Consider the following 24,249-nt stretch of genomic DNA (forward strand, 5'->3'; position numbering starts at 1 on the left):
TCCAAGCAGAAATAATTACTGCATCAGTTTTCTTTCTCCAAATTATTTTGACTTATCAGTTCCTGTATTCCATAGCAAAACCTTAAAAGCAGCTGATTTGAAGTAACATATTGATCTCAGATCAGCAATGACGAAAACTTAATCATTGCAAGCTTGATTTCTGTTGAGGTTCTGACCTCTGTGTCACTACACACACCTGGCACAGCCATTAATTTGGGGAACTTTGGTTTTTTTTTTTTTGTAGCCTCTCCATGCAAAAGGGTGGGTGCAAGGATTAATCTCTTCAGCATAAGGAAATAAAAAATAGTAAAGATAAAATGGATTTGACATGTTGGCAGAGAGAACTCTAAAATAATTTTTGATGCCTCTGAATACAGTCAGAATCAACTGACTGTATTTAACTTCAGGATATACCTTACTCCTTCTAGGAGCTCTCTTCTGTTATCTTCCATTACATTTTGTTTGCAAATGATCTACTGTAAATTTTGAATGACTGGGTCTTCAAAAGAATTTAATGTGATGTCCAAAGTAAATATGTTCCTAATGACTGTGTTTTTAATTTTAGTAATTTTCATTGGCAATTTACCTTGCAAGAGAAATGAGCATAATTTTATTACCCTGAAGAAGCTCAGAACAGGATAAGAAAGATGTCAGAAAGTATTAGCTGAATTTTACTTTACCCTAGAGTGAAAATTTTGCTTCAGGCACAATAAAGCTTATCTACAGTAGTGCCTGCTAAGGCTCCTCCTCTAGGTAAGTAATCAGAAAGCTTAATGGCTACTGACAGCCAGAGAAGACAGTTACATTCCTGAACATTAAGCAGCCTCGATGTTTTATAAGCAACTGACATAAGAAAGTCAGTGGTTTCATTTTGACAAGTTTATCAGCTCACCAAGGGTGACACTTCACTGTTAACAAAATAGGGTTGTTCTATAGGGAAGATCAGAGAAAACAGCAAGAATGGGCAAATCTGAGTATTTTATATGCAGAATATTGCTTCCAGCTGTGGAGCTCAGAGATTGCCCCGTCCTTGGAGGTGTTCAAGGCCAGGTTGGATGGGGCCCTGGGCAACCTGATCTAGTAAAGGTGTATGTTTGGTGGCCCTGCTGGGCAGGGGGGTTGGAGCTACATGATCCTTGAGGTCCCTTCCAACCCGGGTAATTCTGTGATTCTGTGAGATTATTACTCCTTTCCCTGGAAAAAAAACACCACACAAAACTATCTTTGATATCAAGCAGCTGCTCAACATGCTTTCCTCTAGTTGCTCAGCTAGCCAGTTTATATGATCTACTACTCTTTTGCAATTTAACTTGTAAAATTTTGAGTTAAAAGTGTTACTCTTGAAATTACAGCTTGTTTTCGTTGCTCACAAAATTTCTAATGCCTCTTAGTGAAAAAGTGCTATGAAATGCTTCTATTTGAAAGTGTTCAGAAAAAGGTCATCTTCATAGTACTACACAATGCAGACATCACTGATGCAACAGTGACGGACAAAAATACATTTCTTGTGTCATTAATAACCTGATTTTTTGTGGTATCTTCTCTTTTGCCTCTATCAAGGACCATGAGATGCTATTGAAAAGTGTATGTGCTTTGCTGAATGGGAAAGAGTGTGTAAATTTGAACATATGTTCAAGTTATCAGAGAATTGTGTGCTTCTGTGTTGATTTAAAATGTATGTGTTTATGAGGTTTGCTACAAAAGTAATGCTTCCTTTTGTATTCTGTTGGCCCACAATGCCAGAGGCAGATGTTGGTGGTATAGCAGCAGAGGCTGAAGCTTCCCACAAATATTCCATTACATTTTGTTGCTGTGTGACAGATGGCAGCAGAGGGGCAGTCTGAAAAAATGGTGTCTGACATGGAAGCGTGTATGAAGCAAAGGTGTGTCATTGAATTTCTCCTTGCAGCAAAAAATGGCACCCATTGACATCCATGTCAGTGAATGTTTATGAAGGCAAAGCAGTGAGATGGTGGATTTCAGTAGTGGTGGTTGTTGCAGTTTCCGTGGAAATAAATAGGAGGTATTAGTTTTGGAGTGATTGACATGTGTGAGTGTGTATTATACATCAAGTACCATCTGGTTAATGGTGCAGAATCTACTTAATGTTACAGATCAATAAAATGTCAAGAAACAAAATATGGAGATGTAAGAAAGATTTTTCTCTTTAAAAAAATCTTAAAATTTACATTGATATTCACATTATATGTATATCTTATATACAATATATCTTTTACAGCTCTCCCAACAGTTTCATTACATTCTTATACTTCTTCCCAATAAAGATTTGTCCTATTACTAATGCATGAAAAAATTTATCACAATCTTTTTCTTAACCTACACAGGAAAACTATGCCTAGCATCTTCTGTATTTTCTGCTGTTTTCTATATAAATCCAGAAGTTTCATAAGTATGTATTGGTTTACAAGGTTTTTTTCCTGGTTCTAGTTTGACTTATGACTCGATTTAGTCCTGACTGTGTACTGAAGATTGATAATGCCAATTTGTCAGTTATTTCATATATTTTCTTAGAGACATTAACAGAGTTTGTTAATTATTTATGTATGCCAGCCATGGATCTTAGTCATTCTTTCCGAAACTTCACCATTTTTAAGAACTAAGGTTTTAAATGAAGGCTGACAGAATTGTATTTGCCTCAGAAGTTTTTTTTTTTCCTTCTTCTTTTTTTTTTCTTTCTTTTTTTTCTTTGCTTTTTGAAGTACTTCTTTAACTACTTCTAGTATCTGTGCTGTTGACCTGTGTGGACCTAAGCCAAGATGTCATAGTTTAAGGGGTTGTACAAGTCACCTGTTGTTTCTAATTTAATAGATAGATTCTACGCAGCAGCTTCTGGCTATTCATTTTCAGAAGATAAATGTTATAGCACCTCTCTTTTGGCATGGATTTTGATTGGATTGTGTAGTGTAGCTGTGGGCAAAAACATACGATAAATGCTTCTAAAAGTTATGTCTTCATCCATGTGGAAAAAAAAAGAGTTCTTCCATATCTTCTCAAATTTCACTGCTTAGTATTTATCATCCTCACTCAGTATGCAGTAAAATTAGTCTTTTCAAGGAACTGGATCAGACTATCATATCAAGTAAAGAGCACACCAGAGGAAAAGTTTGGCAGCTCACCACACATTTATTTCTGTAATGTGTAGGTAGTAAAACTTTCATTCATTGGCCTTGGGACAGAGTTCCATCTGCTGGAGTTACTGTTGTGTGAGAAGCAACAGCTCTTTGGACTTCACAGACCTCATTTGAATGATTCCATGCATGTAGCAGATGCTTTCTGAGCATGATTTTGTGAGCCCTTTCTGAATTTTACCTGTATTAAAATCTGGCCTTCAAATGCTTCTTTATCCCAAATGTGCCGATTTTGTTGCTACTCATTAAAGCCAGATGACACAAACATCAGTTTGACTATCTGTTGTTTTTACTGCTACTCTGACTTGCATTACAGATTTTATAACTGCCTGTATTATAAATATTGAACATATTTCCATATTCACATATAAATTTTATGTTTTGACAATAGAAGATACAATTGAAGAAAAGTTTGTCTGACCTGCTGCTAGGTTTTTTACTAATAAGTAATGGAGAAAAAAAAATAAGAAACCAAAACACTCTTAACTCTTCTTATTTTACAGATATTCATTCACTTTAGCATCTTTTTATGTTAACATGCTTCTCCCTAAGCAGCATCTGCAGAAATACAGTCCACAGCTTGTTACGGGGTTTGGGCTGTAGACTGTGGAAGCCATGGCAAATCAGCAGCTAATACAGGAGGGGAATGGCCAAATCAGTGTTCTTGCTTTTTGCAGCTGCGATTAAAAAAAAAAAAAACAAAAAAAACAAAACAACACTGCTCTATATGGTGGGGATCATTCTGTTAAAGTACTCAGTTTGGTCTGAAAACGAGAGTGCTATAAAGTCAAATTGTATACTGTTGTTTCTGCCCACAGACATCTGTTATAGCCACTTTCACCTTGTATTGTCTCTTTCACCTTCCCTGTCTACTTTGCTTTGCTTCCCTGCTTTTGAAGCAGCAATTGAGTAGCATTACCAAAGCAGTGTTGTCATTACCGCTGTGATTATTTCTAATTAAACTGATCCTTAAAAGCAGCTGTGCCAATTTAAATTCTCTTCTAAATTCCAGCTGTGGGAGTGAGATGGAGTTAAGCATTTGTTGGTTTTGGAAAAAGCTGCATCAGTGAAGACTAGTAGAAAAGCTTCTTCAGGGAGCTTTTGCTGGTTGTAGCTGGTGATTTTAGACTTGCAAAATCTTGGGGCTGATTTTTGTACCAGCCTCATAGTGTGGTAGGAAGGAGGATGCTGTCCCATTGTGTAGGTTCGTTACTTCAGGCAAAGATTGTTCTTACCAGATCTGCTTCTGACTGAGCCTCTGAACAGCGCCTGTAGGATGGGTATAATTTTGTCTGCAGCTATTTCTTGGCCCTGGAATGATACAGATAATTGTAAAAACCTGTAGGAAGAGATCTAGTGACATGAGAAAATTCTCATTAAAAGCTTGGCTCTTGCAGGAGAGAATGGCGTAACACTTACTGTTTCTATCCCATAAAAGGGTTTTTCAGTTCAGGTATATAAGAGCAGGCATTGAATATTTTGTGGCAATTTGTGAGTATGTGGGGCTGTGTAAACTCTGTGGTGTATTTTTTGTTTTGTTTTTTCAAAGTGAAGCCATTCCTGTTAGCTGTATTTTTTTTCAGCAAAGCCATTGCAAGGCTTTTATTTTTTTCTGGGAAGGTGAGTCACAAGATTGATGTGCATGAGTGTACTGTCAGAATTACTTTCAGTGGCTGAGAGTATCCCCTTATATCTGGCAAACTTTGTTCTTTTCAGTTTTATAAGACTGTAAATGCTCAGCTTAAGACTTGAACCTGTTTCAGTTTTTCTCTAATTTATAAAGTAATTGGTAAATCTAGTGCATTCATTGCTAGGTGTTTGAAGCCTTGTGTCACAGGGTTATCTAGATCAAAAAATGTCCGTGACAGGGAGACAGTAGGCCCGTGGGCCCCCTTACCCCAAAAATGGGAAGGGAAAAGGTGAAGAGGTAGGGAGATGAGAGCTGTGCTCAAGGAAACAATCAGAGCAGCGGCAATGATCTAAGGAGGAAAACTTATTTTACTATAGTATCATATTGGAATGCAAGATAATACAATATAATACAATCTAATTGAAACTGAGGCTAATAAATCAAGTAAATAGAGAGAGAGGTTTCTGAAGACCGAGAAGCCTACTTTGAAGTTGAAGGCACACGGCTTAGGAGCACACCCACATCCACTGCCAGGCAGTGAGAGGGAGAGCGATCGTCACTTCCATGATGTATTTCCCTCTTTGACCATGAGGCCCTCTGGGACGTGTAGTTCTTCTTCTCTGCGCTCCACATGATGCTATGATGTGGAATACCAATAGAAAAATTACAAAACCATGACACCTCACTGTTTTCTTCTTTGCTTGTTTTTTCTATTAGAAGTGAGTTTGTAGATGCATCATCATTATTAGTGTGCTGTATTTCACAACACTGAGAAGGCATTTTTTACATCACTAATATTTTCAAGTTCTTCCTTCTTTCAGGAAAATAGCAACAGTTTTATTATCAGGGCTATTTAACAATGTTCAATTTAATTTCTTTTAACTTTTTAAGACAACATCTGGGGAAGATGTACGAGACTTCACCAAGGTGCTGAAGAACAAGTTCCGCTCAAAGAAGTATTTTGCAAAACATCCACGTCTTGGCTACCTACCTGTGCAAACAGTTCTGGAGGGTGACAACCTGGAGACGTAAGCTTAATTATAGAGCAAATGCTCTTGGTATTACTGGTCTGCTCGGTTAAAAACAAAAAAAAAGTAAAACCAAAGATTGACCAATTGTTTGCTTTATTTGTAGATCTTGCTTGAGTTTGAAAAGTACGTGTTTTTATTTTGATTTTATAAGTATTTTGCTACAGAGCCATGTAGCAGTTAATCTGGAAGGTATCTTAATGGCTGTTTTACCAAAAAAAAGCCTGTGTAGGTTTCTGGAACATTCCTTTTTACATGGTCATGGTTTAGTCCCTAGAGTTCGAAATCTCTGAGCTAATGAGTTCTTACAAACTTCAGAAATTCAGTAGGAATGATAAAGCAGAGCACTGTCTGTGTCTCCTCTGTGTTGTGTGCTGTGCTGACAGAAATACTCCACTTTATTTACTTTGATGGTTGGTCGCTGTCAGCAAAGGAGGCTCTAATATGAGAAAAGTCAAGATATTTTAACAGGGCACCAGAAGTGGTTTCGTGAATTGACTCTCTGTGACATCTTGGTTGCTTCTATGTATGTTGTCTAAACACTGTACCACTTAGTCAACACCAGCAGCCACTGTGGAACTTCAGCGTATGTGCTCTGCTTGCATGCATTTGTCCATGCTCAACTTTTTGACCAGATGATTGTATGCTTTATTTACAGTAAAAAAAAATAACTCTACTCATTATCCATTTAAGAATCAGAAGGAAGTAATCTGAAAACTGGCATATCTGATGGCCTCTGTTCTAAGCATAATGTACACACAGATGTTCAAATGTTGTTCACGAGGACAGTCCTTGACTGATCTCTATTTATAAACAACAAATATGTCACAAAGGGAAACAAAAGTTTGCCAATGGTGCCAGGAATTTGGGTATCAAAACTGTAATCACAGGTTGTGGTGAAACTCTTTTAGCCTGATGTGTGGAAAATACACACATAAATTGCCAGTACTTTGCTGAGGAAACTACTGATATGGGTTCTCCCTGCCTCAGGTGGCAATGCTCATTATCAGGGTTCTTGTAAAAAGTTAAATCAGAAATCCTAAATGCTTATCCATGTGACAGAATATAATACAATGTATGTCTACCTTAGATTATTTTTATGCAGTAGGAAAATAAGCACTGATAACTTCTATGTACAGTGGGGTGTTTTGTTGTTGTGGTTCTTTTTCCCCAGTATTTTTTTGTAAGAATATTTTCTAGTTAGTTTAAAAGGAATGCTTCAATGCTTAAACAGTTTTTAAACAAATTGGTTGTGGTTTACAAAGTACAGTTTAATCAGTAATACTGTTTTGATATCTTTTAGAATTTGATTTTTTAACAAAATGAAGTTTGGAAGTCAGTCTCCTGTCGTTTCATGATACACTGTAATATCTTCTGCTGTCTCTTTTCAATGTCAGTTGTTGCTGGTTCAAATAATGAGTGGGTTGTTGGTTAAAATAATATGTGTTCCTCTAGCATTCTCTTGCTTAGATGGCTCCAAAGTTTGTTTCATAGTCTTTCTTTCTTTCTTTCCTTTTTTTTTTTTGTCTTCCTTACAGTCCTATCACTCTCATCAGTATGTGGCCAGAGCAATATGAGTGAGTATGCAGAATCCCTTTGTCCAGAAGGCTTGATAGACTACTTTTCTCTAAGCTGAACTGCTGCTAATCTGATGTGCATGAGCTACAGGGCATGGCTGTCCCAGAGCAACAACCCCCTCAGCAATATTGTGAATTTATTTATTTGTCATCAGTCTAAATTACTTTAAAATAACTCTACATATATCATGAATTGCTTTTGACACCAAATAACTTCTCTCTCTCTCTTCTTTTTATTTATTTATTTTTTTTAATAGCCCTTCTCAGTCTCCACAGCTATTTCATGATGACACGCACTCCAGGATAGAGCAGTATGCTACTAGGTAAGAAATGCACAGACTGTTTGTCTCTAGAACCCCGCATTTTGTGATTGATTCTTGCTGATTTTAATCTACTCTACTGGCTGGGCATTATTTATTAAAAAGATATAATTCTCTGTATTCAGATGTAAGACAGACATTTTTAAATCATCAGCTTCTGAATACGGTTATATAAAATATAAAGTAGATGCTTTAAATCTGTCAACTGTCATACAAAATGAAAACTTGCAGAATGACTGTATTATTTCTGAAATGGGCTGTTTTCCTTTTATTTCCTTTTTAACTTTTGGGAATAAACTTAGATTCTTGATATATAGTTTTTCTCAGATGTATTTCAGAGCCAACTTTTCTTTTACTTCTGTGATAGGCTGACACTATTCATTGCCACTGACTTATAGCAGAGGATATATTAATTACAGGTGTTTTATGTTCTCACTTTTGTGGGATCACCCAAGATCTTTTAAGATATAATGTTTATTGTACTGAGTCCATCTCTGTGCTTAAGTGTTTCATTGACCTCTCTTCTGTCTGTTTGGAGCCAATGATATTTAAGCACTAACCAGAGCTAAAGACAGTCTGCTTTTAGGAAAGACAGAAATTGATCCATATTCCCACAGGAACTGACTTGATTTTGCTTTGGGAGTTGGGTTTTTTTTTTTTTTTTTTTCTGCTGTAATTGATCCATCCATCTTACAAACAAAATTAGCTTTTTTCAGCTTTTTGAATAAACATTAAAAACTTATGCTCAAGTTACCTATTTGCGACTGTAATCTTATGGGCACCATGAATAAAGTTTCAAAAGTTTGTTAACAAGCATCTATGTTACCTATCACATGATCTTTGTATAAATGGAAAAATGGGGCTGAAACTGATGCTGAAGGATTGTCTACTGTCAGCCTCATCTATTTTCTTTTTTCCTCTCTTTTTTTAATCTCAACAAACTGCATTTTCATTCTTCCTTAAAAATACAGGATATTGTGAAAGTTGTAGCGCCTGTCAATTACTTGGAACACGTCACTCATATAAATCACCCAGTGTTTCTTTGAGTCTGTGACTTCTCACTGCTTTAACCAATTGAAGTCTATGGATAAGTTTACCATCTATACACAAACAAAGAAATCAGAGTTCTCTACAAAGATGTGCACTGCATGAGACAACCTTCAGAACTGAGATGCACACAACTGGAGAGATACAACATGTTATATTTCCTACATTCTGGTGTGAACTCTTCTGCTTTCTCATTGGTTGAGTACTTCAGGATTTACAGCCTCTCCAGCACTTCTCATTCTCTTAGCAGATGTGCTGCCCCTGTTTACTGCTTGATTAACCCTTCCCGATTCTATTCCCTTTCTTGCATAGTATTTATCTATTATGGTATGCTGAGATAACCTCTTATAGTTAACCTTACCCTCTGATTATTATTCAGACTGTGGAACCAGTTTCTACCAGTACTTCTGATGTTTCTCAAAAATGCAGATCTTCTACTCTGCAAGCAGGAATTTCTTATATCCAAGCTCTACAGCACCTCTTTGACATCAATACATCTTACTGATACCAAAAATGACTTTCCCCACACTTTGATATCAAAAGTGTACTTGCTCTTTGTAGCTTAGCGAGTAGAATTAGTTAATCATAGTATAAGTACTTTGAATTATAGGATTCTCTTTGGTGAGCAAATCTACATATTTATTCCTATTCATGTATACCAAAGTTACCATATCTGAGGTGTTTCTAAGCAGAAGTGATCTTCTCAGTGCCTCTGTTGAAACTGTTCAACACAATCTATGAAAGTCATGGTCTTTCCCTGCCTTTCAGGCTTGCACAAATGGAAAGGACCAATGGCTCCTTCCTCACAGACAGCAGTTCCACTACAGGAAGCGTGTAAGTAACTCTTGCTCGTGCAGGCCTCTAGGAACCTTGCTTATTGCTGTAGGTTATAATCCTTTGTAAGTTGTAACACAGAATTTAATTTAGCTCCAGTGAAAGCAGCAAATTAGTATGACCCCAGGAAGACCTGGCTAAATTTCATTATTTTGAGAATCAGTTGTATAAATGGGGGATTCTTGTTTGGTGAAATAAGGCAACTCTACATTTGTCAGCTGCTCCACTTCAAAAATGAGGAAATTTCACGTCACTGGAAAAAAATCACAATTCTGTTGTTTCTATTTTGTGTTCCTTTCCTGCTTTTATCGTAGTATAAAAGAAAACTTCTGTGTCAAAATAGGCAGTGGAATGGGTCAATAACTTTTGCTACCTCCCAGAACAGTTTTATTCATTGCAAGAAAATGATAAATACTGCAGGCTATACAGAAGAGCTCTTCTATTTCTTGCTCAGTTTTCTGGCTACTGATTTATGTTTGTACTTGGGGATATAAGTATAGTCCTACATAATGTTATCAAAGCTATCTTCTTTTTTTAATTATGTCACATTTTAATTATAAAATGCTTTGTTAAAAGGAACTGGTGAACCTGAAAAGCATAAAACCCTTTGAATTACTGATGAACTAAGTACAATTTTTTTGGTGATAAAATACATTGATGTTTTAACCTTCTTGTATCTTCTGTTCTGTTAATTATATCAGTGTAGTAGGACTCTGTCTCTTTACGGTTATTAATTAATAAACTTTTTTTTTTAAGGGAAAACAGATTAGTTAGTTAGTTAGAAAATGCTGTTATTCTCAGCATACTTTCATTGACTTTTTAAAAAATCTGACTATGAAATTAGCTCCTAATTTACTAACAGTGTGAGATTTTAAATATTCTGCTTCAAAGAAGCACTTGTGATAACCTTCAGATTTGTTTTTTCTTTTCTGTTTGATACGCTCCACTTATATAACTTTTATTGGCAATTCAGCTGCTTTTAAATGCAATTTCCTTTCTCATCTACAAAAATAGTCTTTTTTTAAAAAAAGAGGGGTGAACGTGATGAACTTGTGTACAAAAATGGGAGACAGTTAGAAATTTGTGTCTCAGTCCTGTTGTCAGAAGAGAACTATTACACAAAAAAACATACAGAAGTTCAGAAGACAAAGAGGACAAAAAGAAACTATTTTTCCCAGTGACACTTTTGTTTGTGGATAACATTGCATATTTCTATTAAGCTACGTGCACAATTACTCAGAAAATTCTGAAGAACTGTCATATAAAACTTGTAGTTAAATTATTGTGGAAAATGGAAGATCCTAAACTTACGATGTGATGTTACCTCATAAGGTTAGGATCCCAGTTTCAATCGTAATTTACCCACAGAAGAACATTTGGAATCTAGCTTTATAGCTTAGCTCTATTTTTATTGTTTGGCAGCTTGACATTAAAATATGCATGCTGTAATCATTCTGTATAGACTGAATTAGAAACAGCGATTTGAAACTTGGATGTGCATTTTTCAACTCAGAGGCATCTGCAGTAAACTTGTCTGAGAAAAATCTCATTTTCTTATTATATTCTTTTGAAGCTTTAGGAGATTTTTGAAGATTTTAAAATCAAATTCTCTCTCTGAAAATGGAATTCTGTGATCATTATCAGTCCTCAATAGTCCCACAGCTTAATGAGAACCTATCACAGAAGCAAAGTTGCAATTTGTATTCGAAGAGCCTTGTTAGGTTAGCAAATTCATCAGCAGTATGTTCAACACTTCATTCTTTAGATGGTATGTGTAAGAATTTTTCTTCAATGAAGTATAACCACCAAGGAAGACTGAGACAACAAGTTAGCTTCTGCAGTCTTTTAAATATCATGAGGTTTCTTTACAGAAATGAAAAATGAAACGTTCTTCAATTAAATCTGTTCTTTTTTAATTAACCTCTTGTCTTGAATCTCTTCATGGTATCCTTTAACTCCTTAAAGATTTCTGCACTCCATTCCACTAGGATGTGAAAATTCTACTAAAATATGTATTTTCCTGAACTGGAAAAATATTTGTAGACAGCAAAAAGACTTCATAAGGAGAAATGAAAACTTTTCAACAAAGATGTTGAATGGTATTCCTCACAGAAAGACATGCCTCACAGTTTGACGATTCACAGTGTAGGAAATTTAAAAGACAGAAGACATTTTTGAGAAATAGGAGAACATAGTTCTCTTATTTCTATAATGTAAGAACTGTTCTAGCTAACCCACACTGAAACTAATTGTGCTGGCCAGTAATATAAATTGTTTGTGTTTAAATGTGAATGTTTAGTAGCTGTTTTTTTTTGTTTTTTGTTTCTTTTTTTTTTTTAAATGAATGCCTTTAATATCAGTCATTTTAGTATCTGCAGTGCTCTTGGTGGCACTTTAAAGTCAACTGAAGATATTTTCCTTGTTAGAAGCTGTGCACTCAGGTGCAGGGGTAGGAGCAAGCAATGAACAACAATGATAGCTCAATCTGGCACTGCCACTCAATGTCTTATGAGTCAAAATGGAGTCCCAGTAATATATTAACTTAAATACTTAAATACATTGACATGGTGTAAATGGTTAAAAGGCAATTTGTCATAATGAGAAATTAGCTCCAGATTAACATTAAAGACTAAAACAGCATTTCAGAGTAACTTCTTGAACCTGCTTTGAGTATTTGGCATCACATCTGTAAGTCCAGGTATGCTTGATTTGGACTAGATGCATTGATTTGAAAAGAACACTACTGGAAAAATGAGGATAATGGAGGAAGGAGAGTCACAAATATACCTATTTCTTATTATCCAAAATCTTAATCAGGCAAAATAAGAACACTGATAAAAAGTGGCTGTCAGGAAATATGAATTTTTTCTCTACAACTCAGTCTTGATGAAGGCAAATGATATGTAGTTGGCTTTTTTTTTTGTCTCTTGCTTCCTTCATGTGTGTTTTGGAATTGATCTGTGGAAAATACTTATCCAGAGAGAACAGGATATTTCAAATGCCATTTTCATTGGCTATCCTTGTTGGGGTGTTCTTGTTTGACGTGTACTTCTTTCAAAACTGAACTTCTGGGATGTTATTTTCACTTCTTTCTTGTATGATGGAATGCTGAAATGGCACTGCAGTCTCTACTCTTGAAATAATTCTGTGTAGTTCTATTTTTTTTTTTTTCTCAAAGTATACAGAGTCTTCAGAAGAATAACAACCAAGAAGACTAAGGAAATTATTTGGATGTTGTTTTTCTTTTGGTGGCCAAGAGCTGTCTCTAGCCAATTCTGATGAATAGGTTCTGTATTTCTCAAAATTAAAGTATTTCCATGCCACAGAGCACATCTCACTCTTTTCAGTTCTATGTCATTGTGAAGCCCAGTGCTGGAACTCCCGTGCTACTAACAAATCTTAATTACTAGTGAGCCTTAATTACAGTTATGATATTTTTTGGTGCAGATTTAAGGCACTGGTTATTGAAATCATAATTCTGCAAGTTAGACTAGATGTGGAAGATGTAGTAAAATTATACTTTTCTTTTAGAAGACTGTTTTTATCAGATTTACCTTTAGCACATGAAAAAGACTGCTATCATTTCCAAGATATGATGATTTAAAAAGGAACAGTCAGTATTCACTCTGTCACATACAGACACTGAGGCTCTAAGCCAATGAGAGAGGAAAGAAGTCTATTCAGTCTCTGGACCAAATAACTGGGAGTCCAAAAAAATAGCATTGTCTGGACTCCTTCTTGAAGGAGGATTGTATTTATGTGTTTTGGTGTCAACTATTGGACACAACGGAGTGAAAAATATCTAAGTATTTCCACTGTAAATTCTTTCTTGAAAGCTGTTTATATCTCTTATTAAAAAATGAGGTTACACCCAATGTAAAATCATGACAGAATTTAAATTTTAATAAATTTAAATGTAATAAATCTAACTTTGCAGAGCGCTATTAAAAAGAAATCTATTTCAAATGTCCTACATAGTCATTTATAAGCTAATTCATCATCTTAAAAAGCAGACAGTATATTTCTGATGCCTAATTAAAATAAGCAGACTAAACTACTTTATCAGGTGAGCCTTCCCTGATAAACATCAACACTTTACTACAGAATAAGCCTATAATGCACTTACACTGTATTATTTAAATTAATATTTAAACAGTGTTTTGAAACCTGATAGAACTTCTTTCCTTGTCTGTAGTCTGCTTTAACACTGTGCTGCTTTGCTTGCTGAAGGTGTTGATGTTAAGATTGCAGTTATTGCAGTTTGCAGTGTGGGGACATCCTGCACATTTCAATGGACACACGGTGTACCATGGTGTATAGAGCCCCAGCAGAAGTTACATCACTTTGGAAAAAAACTTGGTTATAAGGAGTGGAGTTTTTGGTTTGTTTTGTTTTTATTAAAATAGAGAAAGAATGGAGAGGTGCCATGGCATTTTCATTACCACATCAGAACCTGATCCAAACTTGATTAACTACACTTTTTATGGTTTTATTTATTTTTAAGGCATTTCAAGTAAGTCACTTGCAGTTTATATTCTCAGATTCTTGTTTTCACTATTTCTGAACCACCAGCAGCATTTGTTCTCCATGCATACATTAAACTGTTGTTGTACACTACTAATCAATCCTCTCTTTCCTGTGCATTGTGTGTTTATATGCTTTTGTAGTATTTTTAGAAGCAATTCGTAAATTTGAATACAGTTTGCTGAGATGTGCATCTAACATTTATACTTTAAAATCTTGCAGGCTTATTTCGTACTCTTAGTCCTTTCACATAAACAAGCAAATGAAACCCTTCAGCTTGACAAAGTTGTTTGCTCATGTAGTAAATGTGTTTTTGCTCTGTCTTAATCTGCATTGTTGTATTGCTCCAGAGAGGATGAGCACGCCCTTATCCAGCAGTATTGTCAAACACTGGGAGGAGAGTCACCCATGAGTCAGCCACAGAGTCCTGCACAGATACTGAAATCAGTGGAAAAGGAGGAGCGAGGAGAGTTGGAGCGCATCATTGCTGATCTTGAGGAAGAACAAAGGTGTTTCATAAGCATCCTATTTAGTGTTTGAATTATCACCTCATTATTTGAGCTAAGTGTATGCTATATATTGTTGGAGAAGCTGATAAGAGATGCATCTAGAAGTCATTATTACAATTATTTCAACAAAAAAAAAAATCAGCCAAGGCATGTCATGCATGACGTAGTTCTGTTAGGTAGAAGGGGGTGAGCGCACAATAAAACAGCATGGGTTCATCTCTGCTTCATTGTGTAGAATTTTTTCTTAAACTACATGTCAGGACATTGTCTCTGAGCTACTGCTGTTCTCTAGTTGGAGATCATGATAACATAATTTGATCTAAGGATGTTTTTATTTTAAATTATTTACATCATCATTCTATTCTTCAATATACCAGGAGTCTGCAGATAGAATATGAGCAACTAAAAGAGCAACATCTTCGGAGAGGAATAAACCCTCTTGCATCACCTCCTGACTCCATTGTTTCACCCCAGCATGCTTCTGAAGATGCTGAGCTCATTGCTGAAGCTAAACTTCTGAGGCAGCATAAAGGTCGCCTGGAAGCAAGGATGCAAATATTGGAAGATCACAATAAGCAATTGGAGTCTCAGCTTCACCGACTACGTCAGCTACTTGAGCAGGTGAATGTATACTCATGTCTGTCTTTTCTGGCATGTGACTTCTGCATGATGGATTTCTTGGTGGTGCAAATGTGTTGGAATTTTACCATAGGTATTTTCACTGTTGGTGTGTTGTGTTGCACTCAGTCATTTCTAAGGTGAAGAGACATTTTTCCAGCTCTGCTCTGAACTACTATGTCAGATTAGCACAGAATGATTATAATACTGGAGTGATCATGGTAACTTTAGAAATATACAAATATTTTTTCCCAAATTTAAAAGCAGAGGGAAGATATATACCCTTTTCCAAGTAGCTGTACCAGTCAAACCCTGTATTTTTCAGTTTCCCAATCATTCCTTAAGTTATTTCATTCTGTTGCCACAGTCAATCACTGAAACCTTTCTTGACACAACAAAGACATTGCCAGAGAGATTTCTAATATGCAAAGGAGCAAAGTATTTGCATTCAGAAGTCCAGTTCTTGAGTAGCATGTTTACACCTATAAGCCACAGCAAAGTGGTCTACTTACAGGTAGGTGTTGCAGACAAGAGTGTTTTTGCAAATGCCAGTAGCTAGAGATTGTAGAATTTTTTTTGCTGGGGAAAGAAATGTTGATCATTTTTTAAGAATGTGCACATCTAGATAGAAAAAAAAATAAAATGGCAAATTGTACAAGGTGTTGTTAGAGGTGTTAGATTGTAGAACATTGTGTGTGGAAGCTTAAATGTATGAGTTTTTTCCCAGAAGTAATCATGACCATTGGGTCAGAGTCCAGTAAGGCAAATTGATTCCTGCCTTCCTTGAACGGGAGGATTGGGTGTATGATCAGATGATTTAACTAAGCTAAGAAACAGGCTTTATAAAACAAGTATCAGAATGAACTAAGTTCCTGCTGTTGATGATACCCTTACTACAGTGATGAAGATTCGGTTGTTGTTATTCCCCTGGCTGGCTGTCATTCTTCTAGGTAGTCTTGGTGTCATAGCATTAGGATGCATTTGTTCCAGTGACTTCCCTACCCCTCTAGCAGAATATTATTGTTTTTGTTGCCGTTAATCTAGCGTACTAAATCAGTGTTTGAGTAGTTTACATATTTAATAGTGTAGATAATTGGTGCAGCTGTTGATAATCATTCATGAAGTATCTTGGTAACTACTGCCAGCACTAGGTGCTTTGGAGAAGAGTTATAAAGTTGTAGAACAGATACACAGAAGTTCTGCCAGACCTACAGACAGTTTCAGCATAGTGCTTAAAGTATAAAAATGTTCACCCTTTATTTTGTTCTAATTTTCCTGTAGATAATCTCATTAATATTATATTTTTGTAATCATTAAGTACCTTTATAGCATTCTTAACAAGATCTTTAAGGAATCCATTTGTGTTGTGCTAGTGGGCAGTGGCTTTGAGGAAACAGCAACATTTTCTTCTTAGCAGTTCTGCCTCTGAGTTTTTTTGATCTGTAACATTTGGTTTCTGATAGGGTAAGGTAAAACAAAGAACTTTTGAAATACATCTGCTTTGCTTAAACCACATTTGGTATGCACTTGCTCTTTTGCTTACTGTCCACTATCTCCCTCTTCTGGGGAGTCGTGCTGGCCTTCTGATTGTTTCTTCTGCACTTCCCAAAGGTATTCGCTATTCTGTTCTGTCCTCTTCTTTTGGTGTGTCTGGTATCAAGTCAAGTATTTAAGAAGATCTGCATTATTGCTTTTTATTCTATATCTGTGATTTTTCAATATAGCTTTCTAAATACATCCTTACTTTATCATTCTGTGTTCTTTTGACCTGCCAGTAAGCAGTTTTTTTTGCTAGCTGTCTCCAAGGATGCTGAAACTATTCCCCTGAAGGGCCTCCAAAAACTTAAATAATTCAAAATTTCAGAGTATGTTCTTTGGAGGTTCTTTATGTCGACATCAGTAGAGTTTTGAAGCATCACTGAATCATGTTACTATCCTCTTTAACTTTCTGGAAAAATGACCGCTTTTCATCATGTTTGCTTTTCTGTCTATGCTGTTCACAGTGTGTGAAAGTCTTTCCCTCTCTGACTGCTTGGGAAAGACTATTTCAGAAGCCAGCTGGAGATTTAGGTTTATTTATTTATTTCCTTTGTTTCTGTCAACTGTCCCAATTGCATTTTTAGTGGATGTAAAAAATTCCTTGTCTTGGTAATGCGATAGATAATTTGCATGGAAGATTATTCTAAGTCCAAATGACAAAATACGCAACTATGTAATTCCTTTAGTAATAATTACTGGTGCTAAAGGACACCACTGTCCATCTCACAGCACTTTCTTTGCTGTGATTGGCATTTCATGTTTTCGATTTCTTTCTTCTGTCAACAGCAAATCTCTCTGTTTCTCTTCTCCACTCAGTCTCCTGACTGTTGTTTATGTTAATGAAGTGCTACTGAATCTAAAATACCTCTTTGAATATAAAAGAACCCTTTGTCTAAGAAATAGGGTTAGAAAATTAATGAAACTTAGAAACTGCTCCAGTGAGTTAGATCTATATCAGAGTCTTCAAAGACGTTCTTTAGAGAGCACCTTTAGCAAAAAAGTGCATGCATCCTCACTGCACGTTTGCCTTCTTCAGGTCACAATTCTGAGGTTAACACACTATTTTTAATTTTGCAAGCCCAAAGGATTGGTAGCTGTCATACAATGTTGTCATTTTGTCGGCGTGATTGATTATAGTGTGAAAGAGGAAGGTGAAATAGAATTTGCTCGTGACTGTTTTGATACCACCATCTTATGTTAATCATACAGAAAAGAAAAAAATCCATTTTCACTTTTATTTTATAGAGCCTTTCTAGATACTACATGTACAAAATAGAATTAAGAGCTATTATGAAGGGCATTTAAAGTCTAATTTGATTTTCTTTGTCTGAACAACTGAATAGAGTTTTCATGCTGGATTTGATATTGAATTTAATGGAAGTTAACATCTCCTGTCAGTGGATGTATGGTAAAACTGTAAGACAACATATATAGGGGCTGCAGCTCCCTCTCTTGCTAAAAGCAGAGGGTCTTTAGGAATAAACAGAAAGAGCTTTGTGTTATTTTGTGGCTGGGAGAATAAGCCAGGAATAAGAAGGAACATCTGCAATGAATTGGGAAAGGGAATTAGCCTGCTTCAGTGGTATTCTGTAGCTAGGATGTCTGGGAGGTGTTTGTTTGTTTAAACAATGACAACAACAGAAGTCAGATCAGTAATGAGTGTGACTTATCTGACCCTTAAGCTACATTTCAGGCTTTTCTACGCGAAAGACACCAGCAGGATTCATACAAAATTGAGTTGTTGATCCAAATTGGTTAAAATAAATATCTCCCTTGAGATCCTTTAGAACTGCAGTATTACAGAGAAATCCCTCAGTTTCAGAATTTTCTGCAGCACTTATTTGTTCCCTTGTATCTTTATTTAATTTTATGTAACAAAAAATACGTCATCCTCGCAGAAACTGAATATTGAATTTTAGTTCCACAAGTTCTTGGTGCTCATTATGTAGCCTTAGAAAAGAGACTGTGACATTTCTGTACCTCCAGTTCTTTCCCATTAAAATTTGGGTTATCTCTCATTAAAAATGTTAAATCACAGAAATACATGCAGCTATAGCCTCGATTATTTTACATTTAACTTCACTCAGTATCGGATTATTAAGGCTTTTCTTCCACTGCTGGAGCTCTTCCATTGCTTCTCCAAACCCCACTATTCATCTGCTGAGCCTTATGGTCTTGACTTTGTAATAAGAGGATTTGGGTTTTGTTTGACTTTTCTTGTTATCATAGTCATTAGAACGAAATACTGTCTGTTGAAAATGAATTAATTAGACATTGGCCTCTGATTAGAAAGGAATGCATTTAAAAAAAAATGAAACTGTGATGCTTCATTCTGACTGCTACAGCAATATGCGATAGGTCAGTGTAAAGTATTCCAGTATGTTTTATTTGCTCTCAGTTAATCTGCTGTTCGAGTCCTCATGCTTTGTGTGTTGCTGTGTTTGTTTGTTGTTTTTTTTTTGTCATTTGCAACAGTGCTGCTAAGTGACAGTAAATAACCTTCACTACTAATGTGCCATTAAGTTTGTAGGCTTCTCCTTTCTATCCTAATTAATCTTGACTTTGCAGTGTTTTGCTATCCTTAGTCTAGCCTTTGTGTTGCTGTACTGCAGTTTACTGTAAAGTCCAGCGCTGATCTTCCTCACTCAGTCATCTCTGCATCCTTTATCTACATTTACTGCTTGAAGAGGGACAGAAATCTAGTCCAGGTACAGGTGTGCATTTTGGATGACTCATATCCTCTCTATCCATCTCTTTGTTGTGTGGGCAAACACATATTCTGCCACTGAAGCTACCTTTGTTCTACACTGAAGTAACCTGTAATCTTCGGAGAGGTTATTTCATCTCCTTAGCTCTAAACTCTTCTTGAATTGCAGCTGCTGTGCAGAACTTCCTGAGATTAGTTACCCCAGACTTGCTGCATTTTAAATCACTAAATTCATTTTACCTAGACCCTGTAGCTGGGCTAAAGATTTATGCTGAATAGCAAAAGACTTAAATACTCAGTAGGCATTCACTGCTCATACAGATGTCTTGATGGTAAAATCCTTGCCTGCCTTGAGAGCATTTCCATTTTTCTTTGCCTTCTAAGTGCAGAGCAGTCTCTCTTGATTTATTCTTTTAGTCAAATTTGGAAGTTGGTATTGTCATAAGGAAAGAGAGATGAGACTGGGAAGAGAAAAAGAGATTTGCTGAATGCTCATGGGAGCATTTCCTTCTATGTCTTAGCATTGTGTGTGCAAGAAAAGGTACCTCTCATTGTTCAACAATTTGCAGTTTTTTGTTGTAGGTTGTTCATTTTTTACCTTATCTCAAAGAATTGAATGTTACTGTGAGCTTATTATTGTGAACTACTAAGGAGCAAAGTTGTGCACAAATGAGCTGTTGTGTCTGTTCCTTCTGCAATGAGTCTTGTAGATGTTCTAGATACTTTTTCAGTCTCAAAAGAAAAATTTTTAAAATAATTTGTGCATTTCTTTTGCGGTTTTGACAGATTTAGGTAAATCATCTGCTTATTAAGCTGTCTGAAAGTAATTTGATGATTTGCAGTCAAAAAGATAAATCATGTGGGCAGCCATTTCAGGAAAGATTATGTAATTGCCTCGAATATAAATGCTGTTTCACATTTCAGAACAGTCATTTTTTGAGCTTGAGTATTGTGTAACTCTTCTTCAAAGGATTTCTTACTAAAATCATAGAAGGGAAAGAGGAACTTTGATTCTTAAGGTGACTGTAGGAATCCAGAAAGACTTGCCTCAACAGTTTCAAAGTTTGGAGAATCCTGTTCATAGTTTTATGGAAATTATATAGTAAAATCTGGGGATTTTTGCCAATCTGGAGTTCTCCAAACTGTGGAGAAGCAGCAACAGCAGGAGTAGTGGGCCATAACTTACTACTTTTTAGACTTAACAGTTCTCCTGAATCTGGCATCTGGCTGTGAAAGAAGTTTAGTGAAATAATTTCTGGATTGAACTGATGCCATTAAGCATGATCAGTCACCTCAGCCAAAGCTTCTTAGCACAGCTTAGTTGGCTGTCTTATGTGTATGCGCATATCTGTATGTACATTCATACATACATACATATATTATAGTATCACAGAATCAGAGAATGGCCTGGGTTGAAAAGGACCATAATGAACAGATCAGGTAGTTTCAACCCCCTTGCTATATGCAGGGTTGCCAACCACCAGACCGGGCTGCCCAGAGCCACGTCCAGCCTTGAATGCCTGCAGGGATGGGGCATCCACAACCTCTTTGGGCAACCTATTCCAGTGCATCACCACAAATATATAACATGTACATACCCAACCTCATTACTAACACTGTGTAGTCTTTAGATGTAGCTGGGCTGAGAGGCTTGTCAGGCTGTTTGGATTGTACTTAACAAATTATGTTTCTGTGTCACACCACTCATAGCTCAATATCATTATTAAGGTGACAGCTGGAGTGTTATAAGAATTATGCTTAAGCATGAACTTTTTTTTTTTTAGTAGGTTGTTTTGTTTTGTCTTCCTGATAGCTGTGTAGACCTAAGCCAACTTTGAATACTTTGAAGACAAAGAGGCAGGATGATATATACAAGCTCACGCTTAGATTATGTAGGTATCACATACCTAATTTTGCATTTCACTTTCTCCCATGTAGCCTGAGTCAGACTCACGACTTAACGGTGCCTCCCCCTGCACTTCGCCCCAACATTCAACCCTCAGCTACCCGCTTGATCAGGAGACAAGCTCACAGTTTCATCAGGCAGGTGAGTGACCATTTGGGTAACGTGCTATGTGAGTCTATAGATGAATATGGAATGGTTTTGTTTACATCTTTCTGAAATTATTTACCAACAAAAATACACAAAAAGGGGCTGATCTTTGTCATGGTACTGGGAACAATGCTTAATGCACCTGGAGTGCTGCTTCCTTGCACCTTAATGCAGCTGCTATATCACAAGGTTCTGAGTGGTGGATGTCTTATCACAGTTTTTTTGGTCCTTGCTGTTGTGAGCTACTGGGCTAGTGTCCCCTCCCCTGGGAGAGACAGATTGCATTGGAGTGAAATGGCCAACAGCTGTTTGTCCTACAGTACATGCATACAGCCAAGTAATCCATCAGATACAGGAACACATGTTCAAATGCATATAATTGAAATTTCCTGATTGCTGCTTTAAAAATTCTGTGTATGCCCTCCTTATTCTGGTACTTTGACCCCAACCCTCAAAGGCTTCGTATCTTTAGCAATTATTATTTAGTAGTGCAGCCTTTACATGTCAGGAGATTTCTCACTTGGAAGATTATTTTAAATTCTCCAATAGCAAAACTCATTAGTTCCACTGACAATTAGCAGAAATAATTATGAACCATTGAATGTTCAAAAATAGGAAAAAAACCCAAACATTTTTCTCAGACTATCTAAGTGTAATTTCCTCCCTATTTTTCTTGTCAAGCCTTTGTTTCATAAATTTAAGAAAATTATGTTATTTCTGTGGAAAGACAGAAAAGTATTCTTTTGCATACTGGGAAGTTTTCATTCAGCAATGACATGTGTTTTCATTATAATTTGTCTGAAAAAACATGGGACTTTTCTGAGTCTGATTTAATGCAATGGTAGATTTATAAGTGATGCTGTCTAATTACAGAGCCAGTTGTACTCTCTAACCATTCCATGTGCTAATTTTAAACAGCACTTAAAAAATACCACAACAGCATATTGAATAAATACTGCCTAAAAGAAATTTATTTATTTATTTATTTTAAAATGTGTTAATTCCAGAAGTTAGGTGACAAACTGTCTGACACAAAAAGCGTAGAACATAACTGAGCAGTTACTGAGTATAATCCCTCCATCTTGTTAACCTTTAACTTAGCCGTAAATTCTTATAAACTGCTTCTTGTTGATAGTTCCCATCAGTTAAGTTTCGGGTGCAGTGGTTGAGCTTTAATAACAGAAAGTATTTATGCTGCAAATCAGTAATTTAGCTTTCATTTCCTCTCACAAATCTGTCAGCTCCTGCAGGTGAAGTTATAGATTCTTACTTCTGATGAAATGTAAAGCAGTATTCAAATGGATGATTGGATGCAAACGCCTTTAAGGATGCTGTCGTATTTTTTTATTTGCTTGTTACTAAATTAATTGCCTTTCTTGTTGTCATATCTGCAGATGACTTGTTAGTTCCACCTCATGATACCAACACAGATCTGACAGATGTTATGGAGCAAATCAACAGCACATTCCCAGCTTGTTGCTGTAAGTGTAAGCAAAGTACAGCTCTTGTTTTTGCAGATAAGTTTCTGGCATGTATAAGTAGGTACTAGTCATGTTCGTTCTTCATTTATACTGTAGGATGAGCTGAGGACTAAGATAACTAATAACTAATACTACTCTGACAGTAGTAGTGAATTTGAGGTGGTCTTATGAAGAAAAAAGTCATTCCCGTAGTATTGATTAAGTAAAGATCTTCTGCCTGATAAGATATCTTGTCAATGTGTACAAGTTACAGAACTCTGTTCTTTCTTGTTACTCAATATTCATTCTTCCATATCTATGAAAGGAAATTAATACATATTCTTGTGTTTTAAATTGAAGTTGTTTGCTGTAAGAAAAGCCTGTTGCTCCACGTGGAATTTTCATTTGTGCCTGCATAAAGGAAAAAGACACCTAGAAGTCGGTTTCTTGCTTATGTAAAATCTACATAGAACCAAAGTGAATGTAAATTCAGAAATTGTGAACAGTGCTTCTATAATAGAAATTGAAAAAAAATAAAAAGCCATAGGCTACAGTAGGGACCATAGCCCAATGCTGATTCCCTGAACTAATTGCTGAACTAGTTACTAAACTAACTGACCAGAATAAATAACTGTTAATGTGGCATATTACATCATTCCCTACTTAAGTACATTGAAAGTTAATCTTTTATTCAGTGTCTGTTAAAGTAAAATCAAATAGCTTCATATGCACAGCTTCAATCAGCCAGCATATGCTTCTTCTGGTACTTTTCCTTGAAGAGTGTCACTGTACATGGAAAATGAGTAGCTGTCTTTCTAGTCAGTATTTCATACAGACTGTTATTTTATTGGTTTTGGCAGGCATGGGTTAAAGCAGCAACTTTGTTATTTGTCTTTTTTACATATGTGCATACCTTTGTCTTCACATTCAACTTTTCTGCTTCAGCAAAACAGTAGTGAAAGCTGATACATTCTTCCATATTCAACAGTTCTTTGAAATGAAATGTAATAATGATGGTTAGTTTTAAAAGGCATGTGGAAAGGAGGTGTTAATGCCCAGTCCTTTTGGAAACACCAGAGCTCTGCTCTATTCTATGTTGTAAGTTCAGTGAACCTTGTTAAAAGTACCCCTTTTATCTCCTGTATATACATTGGCTGTGAAGAACTGCATCAAAGATTCACTTTGCACGTTTTGAGAAAGCAAATGAGAATTTAGCAAAAGTGGTTTTGATTGCTTTATAAATTAAGGATTTGA

General features: G+C 36.1%; 1 protein-coding gene across 11 annotated transcripts in view; it reads left to right on the top strand.

Moving 5' to 3' along the window:
- Positions 1 to 24,249, top strand: part of UTRN (utrophin) — a 331,818-nt gene that overhangs the window by 301,232 nt on the left and 6,337 nt on the right. For 7 of the 11 annotated variants that reach the window (XM_015858079.2, XM_015858086.2, XM_015858078.2 and 4 more), the window contains 8 exons: positions 5,671 to 5,807; positions 7,346 to 7,384; positions 7,642 to 7,707; positions 9,520 to 9,585; positions 14,460 to 14,618; positions 14,996 to 15,239; positions 21,421 to 21,529; positions 22,930 to 23,016. In XM_015858079.2, the coding sequence (XP_015713565.1) occupies positions 5,671 to 5,807; positions 7,346 to 7,384; positions 7,642 to 7,707; positions 9,520 to 9,585; positions 14,460 to 14,618; positions 14,996 to 15,239; positions 21,421 to 21,529; positions 22,930 to 23,016 (907 nt within the window). The remainder of the gene's footprint in view (positions 1 to 5,670; positions 5,808 to 7,345; positions 7,385 to 7,641; positions 7,708 to 9,519; positions 9,586 to 14,459; positions 14,619 to 14,995; positions 15,240 to 21,420; positions 21,530 to 22,929; positions 23,017 to 24,249) is intronic. The other 4 variants (XM_015858080.2, XM_015858088.2, XM_015858082.2 and 1 more) reach the window with 3 other exon arrangements.

This window comes from Coturnix japonica, chromosome 3 (assembly GCF_001577835.2).
Source record: "Coturnix japonica isolate 7356 chromosome 3, Coturnix japonica 2.1, whole genome shotgun sequence".
NCBI lineage: Eukaryota > Metazoa > Chordata > Aves > Galliformes > Phasianidae > Coturnix > Coturnix japonica.